We start from the raw sequence: 11,644 nt of genomic DNA, 5'->3' as shown, positions 1-11,644 counted from the left end.
ATGCAGTCTATCAGCATTTATTTCAGCTTCATCATTTAGGTTTTTTTCTCTGCATCCAAAATGTATATTAGATAAAAATGTGAAAATAATCAATTGGCTTACAGATGCATACATAAACAGAATGTAAGCTATATGGTTTAGTCAAAAAGTAGCATTTTTTGTTTATCTTGTTGTCAGAGATTGAATCATTTTATCTCCTCCACTGAGAACTGTTTTTTAGATTTCTGAATTTGATGTACAGAAGAGGCATCACAGATACAAACTAGAGACATTTGCCTCTTTTCTGCATGAAGGCTACAGACAACAACAAAAAATAGTGTGCATATGGTAGGATGAGCTAAAAAGCAATGGAAGTGGATCATCTCAATCTAAGCAAATATTTTTACAAGCAAAATTTGCTGGGCTGACAGACATCTACTGAAAGAAAATAATTTATTTGTCTAGATTACAATATTTCATGCTACTTTAAATAAATATCTACAATTTGAGAAGTGTGATTTTTCCAACTTTTACTGTGTTAAGCATTACTGCTTAACATGTAGCGACATTAATTCATAATTGTAGACTACAAAACGAACTGAGCTAATAAAATCCCACATTCGCATCTGTCAATCCAGTCAAACCGAATAACGGTGCATTCGAGCCAACTGGGAACTCGGAAAAATGCTAGGTGAAATCACGGCGTCAGTCAGTGATGTTCAAGTCGGAAAGTCGGAGCTTAAGAAAGAGGCCTGTGTTCCCGAGTTGGATGACCGTTCAACATATTTTTTCTATTCGGAGCTCGTTTTTGTTCGAGTTCCCAGTTGTTCGTAACGCACTGAAGTCGGAGGTCAGAGATTTCCGAGTTCCCAGATACGTTGAACACAGCATACTGTAAGAAAAGCATTTTCCGGTGCTGGCAGTGACGTCAAGATGTGTATAGTCCAGCCAAGATGGCTGACAGCATCCCGCTAAACTCGATGCGGAAGGGCTCGAAAAAAGTAGCTTATTACAACACTCCAAGACATTCTAGGTATGGGACACGTTTTTTTGTTCAACCGGTGGAGACATCGTTATAAGTATTTATTTTGCATTTCAGTAGTTTGGGACGTTGATACAATAACGTTAGTTGTTCTGTGACTAGCCGCGTGAGCTAATAAGCAATTCTTACCTCTGGCTTCAACAAACGAAGCAGGCTTCTTTGCTAGCAAATGTTAGCTGTATGATAACCGCTAATCTCTCTTGACTAGGAAAAGTAGACGAGACCTATTGCTATTTTAGGGATGACTAGGACTCAGGAGCCCTTTATTTGCCAAGCACCGCCAGATAACAGAACAGCTTTGCTGACACGCCAAGCGTCACATGACGTTTTCGCCCCTTCTTTTGTCGTCTGGTTATTTATCTAGGTTGGCTAGTTACATTTTTTTTAATTTAATTTTTTACATTTAACCTTAATTTAACTAGACAAGTCATAAGAACAAATTCTTATTTATTGGCAAACAGTGCTTATAATTCCACATTTCCAAGTGATAACTTATGATTTACCTAATGAAATACAATGCGACCCCATCTGCTGGTCCGGGTTGGCTCGGAGAAAGGAAGAGAATTGGAGGCAGAGTGCGTGACTAGCTCACTGATCAATAACCTGCTGCTGAGGATATGTCCTTGCTAATGGACCCCGAATGTGGCCATTATAAAGACATTCACTGCTGAGTCTATTAGTGCATTTTTAAGAAAGCAATGCCAGCAAACGTGCTTCCCTACCTCCTTACACCATCACAATGGCTCTTTGAATCTCTGTAGATGGTTTATATTGAAAAGGTGTTGTCCCTTACTTTCACTCCTCTTCATCTAGCCATGGACATTCAGCAAGGTCTGAGTTTGTGAAAATGTCACACTTTATTTTTTCTAGATATTTATTATATATGCCTAGCTTAGTCCTAATATTTTTTTTTCTTCCAATTAATCAAATCCTCAATGATGATGTCAGCAGTGCAGTTTCTTTTGGAATGACTTCCAACTAGACAAACTCTCTCCACCACAGCATATGTCTGACAGAAAATCTTACATTTCTGATAAGCAGGAACATTAGTAGGGAATCTCCCTGATTTCCCAGTTCATAGAATCGTCTGCCTTGGCGTATTGCACTGCTCGGTAGAGTTTAAATGCATCAAGTGCTACTGGATGGGTTGGCCCTGCGATTGTACTAAAGCACTCTGCACTTCATGTTAATATCTTTTACAATTACAACAACACCACATTTTCATCATCAATTGTTGCCTTTGTCCATTTTTGTGTAGTTGTTGGTGGAATGAAACGATTAATCAACAAATGCTTGGCCAGGTTATTATGCAAGGCCTAGCATTTGTCTTGGGTATGGCTCCTCGCTTCTCCATTCGAATGTAGGGGAACCATTGTTTCAATGTTGCATTATGTAGGCCTTGGCTATGCATTGGAATTGATACAGTGCAGGTATCATATGATCATGATGAGACTATGCATTGTTGAAAATAAATGCTAGACAATGTAGGCTGACCCAAATTAGATAGGTCCTTTGCACTTGATAGCAACTTTCAATTTTGATCCATTATCCCTTTGATATTTTGAACTGGCCAATTATTACTCAAGCAAAGTGGTTTGTAAATTTGTATTTTTTACAAAGGATCAATTGAAGAAATAGAATAGCTATTACCTACTTATAGAATAACATGAATACAGAAAGGAAAATAGCAAGGTGTTTACAGTAACCAGGGGAGAAGCTCTTCTAATCACCAGTATAGCCTAGTGTTAGGGAATCTGATACCCTCATGGGACTAAACCAGTTGCATTGTAGCTTATCTATCAAAATGTGTCTGTTGCATTGGAGCGTTGTGGACCCATTCAATGACTGAGGCAAGATGAACAGAATCTACAGTATGTTGTGTAGTTAGTCCAGATCATTGAGAGGCCCTCCTTTACCTGGTATTGTAGTAGATCTGCTTCCTAATTCCTTAAGTCCTTATGCATAAGACATGTCCCCAGGAGACTTTCCTGTGTGCTCTTAGTGCTCATGTGAATTGTGTGCTACTCCAGGACATAGGAACTAAGCCAACCTCTCCTCTGGCTTAATTATATTTGTCAGTAGTCTTTCATTCCTACATCAGCGATGTTAAAGCTTTAAAATGCAGTAGAGATTAGTCAAGACTGTTAGGGTCCATACATGTTTGGATCTGGATGCTAGGATCCTATTTGTTAAGTGAAAAATGTGGCCCAGTGGAATCGATGTAATGCAATAAAGTAGGAGGAATATGTCAGCAAATTAATTAATTGAACCTTTTCTTTATCAGAGTGGTAGTGAATCAGTGAAACCAACTGACAAATGTTCAAGTTCCCCTGCTTTAAGGTTGCAATCAATACAGATCCTCACCCTGATAGGCCTTTGTTGTTGTCTGGGTAAACAACTGTCTAGAATTTTCTGCCCTCGTCTTCATTATTGTTATTTCCCAAGTTCTCACTTTTACCATGAGTTCCTTCCTGTTTTTGTAAATATTTTGCTGTAACAACAAGCCCAGTTATCAAACGTCTGAATTTTATAGGAATACATGCGTTTGCTGTAAGGTCTCTTCTGTCAACATGTTCACTGCAGGTTTGTTAGTATCTGTGCCTGCTTGAAATGAACTTGTATATAGCTGTATTATTTACAGTAAACATGTTGTTTTTCCTTTCCAGGTATTCTTTAGAAGATGAACCCTCTAACTTGGACGAGATGCCCCTGATGATGTCTGAGGAAGGTTTTGAGAATGATGAGAGTGACTACCACACCCTGCCTCGGGCCAGGGCCAACCAGAGACAGAGAGGCCTGGGGTGGCTCCTCATGGGAGGCTGGAAGATCCTCTGTGGCAGGTAGGTGGGAAGTGGAACCACTAACTGTTGGGCTGCAACCCGATTCTCCACCCTTCTCCTGACTTGCACACTCCCTGTCAAAGATTTAACAATGTTGGAAACTTATTCTAGCTAATGCTTGCACAAATCCAATGCTTTTATATCCATGTCCTGAATGTGTAAGTGCACACTTTGGGAGGAGGGTGCAGAATTGGGATTCAGCCTTGGTCATCCAGGAGCTCTCAAAAGGTTTTAGTTTTTTCATCAAGCAACCAGTGGCTTTATTGAAAGATGAGCTATACTATATATTTTTTAAATTGGTTATTAAAAAAAGAAGAAATGTTTTTAACAAGGCAAGTCAGTTAAGAACAACCCCACCTCTTTCAGGAATACCTAGGATAGGATAAAGTAATCCTTCTCACACCCCCCCCCCCCCCCTTAAAAGATTTAGATGCACTATTGTAAAGTGGCTGTTCCACTGGATGTCTTAAGGTGAACGCACCAATTTGTAAGTCGCTCTGGATAAGAGCGTCTGCTAAATGACTTAAATGTAAATGTAACAAATTCTTATATACAATGACGGCCAAGCCCGGACGATGCTGGGCCATTTGGCCCCCGCCCTATGGGACTCCCAATCACGGCCAGATGTGATACACTTGCACTGAGAGGCAGTGTCTTAGACCGCTGCGCCACTCGGGAGCCCTATATGGCGATGTAGTTTTAGGGACTTCATTTCAAATCACAAAAATATAGTCATTCCCTGCCCCAAAGTGTGTGTGTTGGGGAAGAGGGGAGAGGGCATTATTGGTAAATTTGTATTGTATGCCAGAGAAGCTCAGTTTGGATTTCCAACGCACTGGTAGCTGTGCATGAAGTGAGCAGAGGGGATGTTTTTGGTTGAGTTCCTCGATACGCACTACCAGTCCCAAAATACTTTGAGGTCAAACAATACAATGCGGCTTATCCAGCTAATGATTTATTTGACGTGTTTTGTCCTCTACTAAAATACAATTTACAATGTGTTAGAGTGAAATATTTATCAGCACTAACACCAATAAAATGTAATAAGGTGTGTAAACAAATGGAAGAGGGATATTTTAATGCTAAACAAATAACTTTTTGTAATGTTTATGTATGAATTTGATAGAATACTACATTTTCAGTGTCGTTTGGTTATCAGTGGTGCATCTCCAGCCCAAAACTGCGTATTGATCTTTTCCCTAATGAACAAATCGGATTTTTCACAGCTGACCAGTTTGATGCTTTCCAGTAATTTTATGTATGCTTAGCCGAGGATTATAAAACACAAATAATTCACGCAGAATAACCCCTGCTTATTCAAATGTCCTATTATTTAAATAGTATTCATTTGTGCAAATAATCTCACTTATGAATCTGGACGGTGGCATGTAGAGAGGGGTTACATAGAAGCCAACACAAACACATATTTTTTTCAAAGTTGATTTATGTTGTGTTTTGCCAATGTGCTTAAAGAGTGTAAATGCCAAGGCAATCAGCATGACGGTGTACACCATGATGCCAGACTTTCTCTTCTCTCTAGTGCCAGAGTTTAGGGCAGAGGCCTAGTCAGATGCATCTGAATATAGACCCATACGTGTTAGCTATCCCTACCACTAGCTAGTTGTCTAAAGACAAGCAGTTGTATCACACACAGTCCACATCACTCAGCCATTATGAAGTAGCCATTATGCATGTCAAATGTGTTTGCAGAGACTGTACTGAAACCGATATTCTGGCCTCTTTGCAACCTCTTGTAGACTCAGATGCATGGGAAATGGCTAATCTCTGGATGTTACCCGTGCCACTCGGCCACCCCGGGCAAAACTCACAAAGAACCAATGGAGTAGACTATATGCAATTATTACATAATGCCCTAAAAAGCATTTATTCCATATGTCTGGCTCTTGAGTGAGACTTGACTCTTCTCTTCAGCTGGCAATGAAGTCTGGCTGCCGTAACATTCACATGGGAATCCGCCCTGGAGTGCTCCTAACCTTTTCAGTTAATTTAAAGTGCTAAAAGAGCTTTCTTATAAATTGTGTCAAAGCAACCCAGTAGATCTAATTAACAGTGACATGGCTTAGGATATAATTAGCAGGCTGGACCACCACATTGTTTCTCCTCAGCGATGCTATGAACGATGAGAGACCTAGCCTGCTCTGGGAGAATGTGAATGTGTACTCAAGAATCTGTACTAGTCTCTACTTTGCAGTATCCAGGCTGAACCCCAGTAATACAGTACAAATCCCATGATAATTGTGTAAAGTAACCGTTCCATAGCTAGAGGTTTATTTACATTATAAAATCTACCTGTAAACGTTACGCAACTTCCTTTGGTAGCTCACCTGACCTATTTTATTTCCATAGCAGAGATGCCACACTTCAGACCTTTGCAAAGGCCGTCCATGAGGAAGGCCGTCTGAACAAAACGTGTTTAGTGTTAGGCTATTTATTTAGGGTTTTCTGTTTAATTGAAGATAACCATGAAAGCAAAAACCTTGTTTGGGACGTATGTAGTTACACTCCAATTGTGTTTTTTAAGATGTCATTCTTTTTCTCCTTTTGTTTGGATTACCTGTCTGTAACACCTTTTGTTTAATCTGTTCTTGGACTACTACTCACGGGAAATAAGGGATTCTCGTGACAACATCACCCGTGGCTTGTTTTTCACAGCACATTTCTTAGTGATGGTGATGACATTCTTCATTCTGTCCCTCAGCTGCTGTGACTGCTTGGCTCGTATGTGTCGGAGGACGAAGGAGCTGAAAGCCCGGACAGTGTGGCTGGGCCACCCGGAGAAGTGTGAGGAGAAGTACCCCAAGAACGCCATTAAAAACCAGAAGTACAACTTCTTCACCTTTGTGCCTGGGGTGAGTTTACACACAGTGCTGAATGTTAGCTTATCTATCAGGATGCGCTTTAGACATATTTGAAATGTGTCGTTCTAAAGGACAAAGTTAAAAACTTTTATATTAGATGTGTCATGTACCAATTTATAATAGTTCAGGGTGCATACAATTCCAACATATATTTAGAAAAATGTATAGAAGAACATGCTGTGAAGAAATTGCTGTCACGAACTGAGGTGTAATGTTAAGTTTCCAACAAAGCTCAGATCAACCAAAGCTCAGTTTTATTTACCAAATGGCTTTATGATGAAGAGACTGGTCTTCAGCCAGTGTCATTAAACTGTCTCTCAGAACCGTATTCTCATCCATATTGAGCCAAACCCTCTGCTTTTCTCCTACACTTTGAATTATTAAATGGTTTAGCAGTATGAGTCATAAAATTTCAACTGTCTCTCAGAAACATACATATTCTCATTCATATTGAGCCAAACACTCTGCTTTTCTCCTACACTTTGAATTTTTAAATGGTTTAGCAGTATGCTTTATCCTAAAGGTCAAGGAGTTCATTAACTATAGAGAGTCATTCATTGCTCCCATTGGCTCTAATAATCTGGGACTGGAAGCAAGCGCTCATCATTGTGATCATTACAAAAAAAATGAATTTGGCTATCTGTGGGACTAGTGGGAGTCTAACTCCCACAAATGGGAGACTAGTGTACTCAAAGCATGTGCAGACCAACTTGCAAGTGTCTTCTCTGATATTTTCAACCTCTCCCTGATCGAGTCTGTAATACCTACATGTTTCAAGCAGACCACCATAGTCCCTGTGCCCAAGGAAGCTGGGGCCAAGCTTCCTACCATCCATGACCTATATAGTAGGCGGTGTCAGAGGAAAGCCCCAAAAATTGTCAGACTCCAGTCACCCACGTAATAGACTGTTTTCTCTGCTACCGCACGGCAAGCGGTACTGGAGCGCCAAGTCTAGGACCTGTATATAGCCTCGTTATTGTTATTTTATTGTTACTTTTTTATAATTTTCTACTTTAGTAAATATTTTCTTAACTCTTTCTTGAACTGCATTGCTGGTTAAGGTCTTGTAAGTAAGCATTTCATGTTAAGGTCTACTACACCTGTTGTATTAGGATCATGTGACACAGTTTGATTTGATCTAACCCATCCGGTGTGCTATGACTGTTATCTGCGTTCTTTCTTCAGTGCAGATATTCACTCATCATTTTCTTATTCTTCTCAGGTTCTCTACCAGCAGTTCAAGTTCTTCCTCAACCTGTACTTTCTAGTGGTGGCCTGCTCCCAGTTCGTGCCATCCCTAAAAATAGGGTACTTGTACACCTACTGGGCACCTCTGGTAAATGTGTTTTTCACTTTTCACGATTAGTGTGAATGCTTTGTGTAGGCTAACCTTTGTGTTTTTGAACACACAAACTGACGTTGTCCCAGTCCTAAATATGAACACACTTGTATTACATCCTGTCAGTACTTGTTATGTGTGTTAAATGTCAACGGTGTGTTTTTATTTCTGCCACCCAGGGCTTTGTGATGGCTGTTACAATGGTACGTGAGGCCGTGGACGAGGTCCGACGGTACCAGCGGGACAAGGAGATGAACTCCCAGCTCTACAGCAAACTCACAGTGCGAGGTTCATAACAAAACATGTTTCCTCCTCCGTATGGATGAAGATACTACTGTAACTGTTATGGAAATGACTACTCCTCTGTGTGGATGAAGATACTACTGTAACTGTTATGGAAATAGCTACTCTGCTCACACTTGATTGGTCACATGATGCTGAATGATATTGTAGTTGTACTTAAGCTTGCCCCATGCAATTATGGAACAACACTCACAGGGTTCTGCATTCTAACGAAAGTCATTCTACTTGCTGTAATTGCATTGATTTCTTTCCAAGACTGCAAACAGTTGTGTGTGTGTGTGTGTGTGTGTGTGGATATCCTCTAGTGTGATATCCATGACACGGGAGAGGGATGTCAGTTTCACACACAGAATGTGTGTGTGTCTAGTGCAGGGATGGGCAACTTGGGTGGGGGCCACAAAAAAGGGTCTCGTGGGTCTGCATACACACATCCCCCCACACCTTGCGGGAAAAACATTTTAGCGGCCGCCCTCGTGACAGCAATGATAACAGCATTTAAGTTTCCTGAAATTCTGCACATTTTGCCATGGGGTGTAGAGAAAACGTTGTTGTTTTTTAAAGCAAGTTCGCTGCAATTCCACATATTTTGTCATAGATGGAAGCAAATATTTTCAGTTTTTAATATGATAACTGATGATCAGTGGGCCCCACCCCAGTCGGTAATTCGACCATGCTTACTACACGATTAGATAGCTGGCCATTGATGATCAGTGGGCCCCACCCCAGTCGGTAATTCGACCATGCTTACTACACGATTAGATAGCTGGCCATTGATGATCAGTGGGCCCCACCCCAGTCGGTAATTCGACCATGCTTACTACACGATTAGATAGCTGGCCATTGATGATCAGTGGGCCCCACCCCAGTCGGTAATTCGACCATGCTTACTACACGATTAGATAGCTGGCCATTGATGATCAGTGGGCCCCACCCCAGTCGGTAATTCGACCATGCTTACTACACGATTAGATAGCTGGCCACTATACTAACTTACCAATCTAAAAAATATTAGCTGACATGGGCAAATTGAGTGAGTGACTGCTGGTTGTGCATCAGCAATCAAATGTTGAAATTGCACTTGTATTTTGTTCTAACTCTCAAGAGCCCCCCTCCCCCCCTAAAAAGAAATCCCCCAAAAATGAATGAATTAATGTTTTGTTTGTTGTAATTGGTCCTCGGCCCACAAACGGAATGCGGGTCGACAGTTTCCCACACCTGGTCTATTGTGTGTGTGTCTCTCTGTCTTTCTGTCTAGTGTGTCTATGTGTCGGAAAGAGGGTATTGAATGGATATAATTGAGAGTGACCTGGTGTGCCCATGTTTTTGTCTATGCCTCAGACCAGGGATCAGAACAGAAGGGTATTACATTTGCATGGGCAAGGTAATCAATCTCTTCAAAGTTGAGGGAGTGAGAAGAATAGTGATGGAAAAACAGGGTTGTGGTTTTAAGAGTCAGCATCACTTTCAATGACCAAAGATCAATACATGCATTTTATTTCACCTCTGTTTAGACATTCATAGTGTGTCTTATGAGGTAGTCAATCTACAGTCAATGTGTCTGTAAAGGAGCCACTTTAGAGATTGCTTTCTGTGTTTCTGTCTATTTACAGACATTTGATCTTGGTTCTCTTTATTTTTCCCTCAGGTAAAGTTCAAGTGAAGAGTTCTGACATACAAGTTGGAGACCTCATCATAGTTGAAAAGGTGGGTCTCTTATAGCTCTTGTGAGCAATGTTGCAATCCTGTAAATTCACTTTGTGTTTGAGTATCATATGGCCCTAAGTGATTCATATGACTGGATCACCGTAACTGCCTAGTCAGGGAAGTGACCTTGTTCAATTATTCAGGAATATCCCAGGACTACTGTTACTGCGCTCGCTAACATTTTGACAACCGTACTAAGCTCACTTAGTGGCCTTAGTTGACTAGCTAGTTCTCACCTCATCTTTTTCTGTTTTTATCTCATTATAATGTTTTGTTGCAGAACCAAAGGATCCCTGCAGATATGATATTTCTAAGGACATCAGAGAAGACTGGTGGGTTGTAGGGTCTCAGTGTCTGTAACATGGAATAAACACAACATTCCCAAAGCACAACAAATACCATCAGTGTAATTATACTGAACAAAACTATAAACTCAACATATGACAATTTCAATGATTTTACTGAGTTACAGTTTATATAAGGAAATCAGTCAATTGATATAAATAAATTAGGCTTGAATCAATTGATTTCACTTGACTGGGCAAGGGAGTGGAGCTAGGCCCAGCCAATCAGAACGAGTTTATCCCCACAAAAGGGCTTTATTAAAGACAGTAATGCTCCTCAGTTTCATCAGTTGTCTGGGTGGCTGGTCTCAGATGATCCCGCAGGTGAAGAAGCTGGATGTGGAGGTGCTGGGCTGTTGTGGTTAGACGTACTGCCATTCTCTAAAATGACATTGGAGGCAATTTATGGTAGAGAAATGATTCCTGCAGTCAGCATGCCAATTGCATGCTCCTGCAAAACTTGAGACAGGTGTGACATTGTGTTGTGACAAAACTGCACATTTTAGTGGCCTGTTATTGTCCCCAGCACAAGGTGCACCTGTGTAATGAACATGCTGTTTAATCAGCTTCTTAATATCCCACACCTTTTAGGTGGATGGATTATCTTGGCTAAGGAGAAATGCTCACTAATAGGGATGTGAACAAATTTGTGCACAACATTTTAGAGAAATAAGCTTTTTGTGCATGAAGAATTTCTGTGATTTAAAAAAAGTTTTTACATCTTTTTATTTCAGCTCATGAAACACAGGACCAACACTTTACATTGGGCATTTATTGTGTAGATAATAAAGTTTGACATTAAGACTACAAAGTTATGAAGTCCATATAAATGATTAGGGGAAGGGATTGTTCAATTATAGTAGTGTTATTACATTATCCAGTCAGTAACTTTATGCTTTCCCCTGTCATGTTTATCTTGGCTAATATTTACAGGCAATTTCAGTTATACAATAGAACAGAGAAAGTAAAGTCATGACAGTTCAAATATCCCACCTTGTCTTTCTATCTAATTCAGCTGTAGCTCACTGAAACAAACCTTTCCTGAAAAGTAAAGTTGAGTTTCATACAACTTTTACTAGAAAAAAGTACTGTAGATTGAATAAAGATATCGGATTTGGGAATGATAAAGACCCGAACAAATTCTTTACAGTTATGATAGTGATGAAATGTATTTGATATAAACACATTCCAATTTCCAAAGCATTAGATATTCA

General features: G+C 40.2%; 1 protein-coding gene across 1 annotated transcript in view; it reads left to right on the top strand.

Moving 5' to 3' along the window:
* The first annotated feature begins 901 nt into the window (after window positions 1–901).
* Window positions 902–11,644, top strand: part of atp9b (ATPase phospholipid transporting 9B) — a 53,898-nt gene continuing 43,155 nt past the window's right edge. The window contains exons 1-7 of the mRNA XM_029657949.2: window positions 902–1,012; window positions 3,688–3,861; window positions 6,581–6,731; window positions 7,963–8,076; window positions 8,259–8,367; window positions 10,028–10,086; window positions 10,367–10,418. Coding sequence (XP_029513809.1) covers window positions 933–1,012; window positions 3,688–3,861; window positions 6,581–6,731; window positions 7,963–8,076; window positions 8,259–8,367; window positions 10,028–10,086; window positions 10,367–10,418 — 739 coding nt within the window. The 5' untranslated portion in view covers window positions 902–932. The remainder of the gene's footprint in view (window positions 1,013–3,687; window positions 3,862–6,580; window positions 6,732–7,962; window positions 8,077–8,258; window positions 8,368–10,027; window positions 10,087–10,366; window positions 10,419–11,644) is intronic.

This window comes from Oncorhynchus nerka, linkage group LG4, assembly GCF_034236695.1.
Source record: "Oncorhynchus nerka isolate Pitt River linkage group LG4, Oner_Uvic_2.0, whole genome shotgun sequence".
Lineage (NCBI taxonomy): Eukaryota > Metazoa > Chordata > Actinopteri > Salmoniformes > Salmonidae > Oncorhynchus > Oncorhynchus nerka.
Note: the sequence above shows the minus strand (reverse complement) of the source record. Positions and strands in the feature narration are given on the sequence as shown.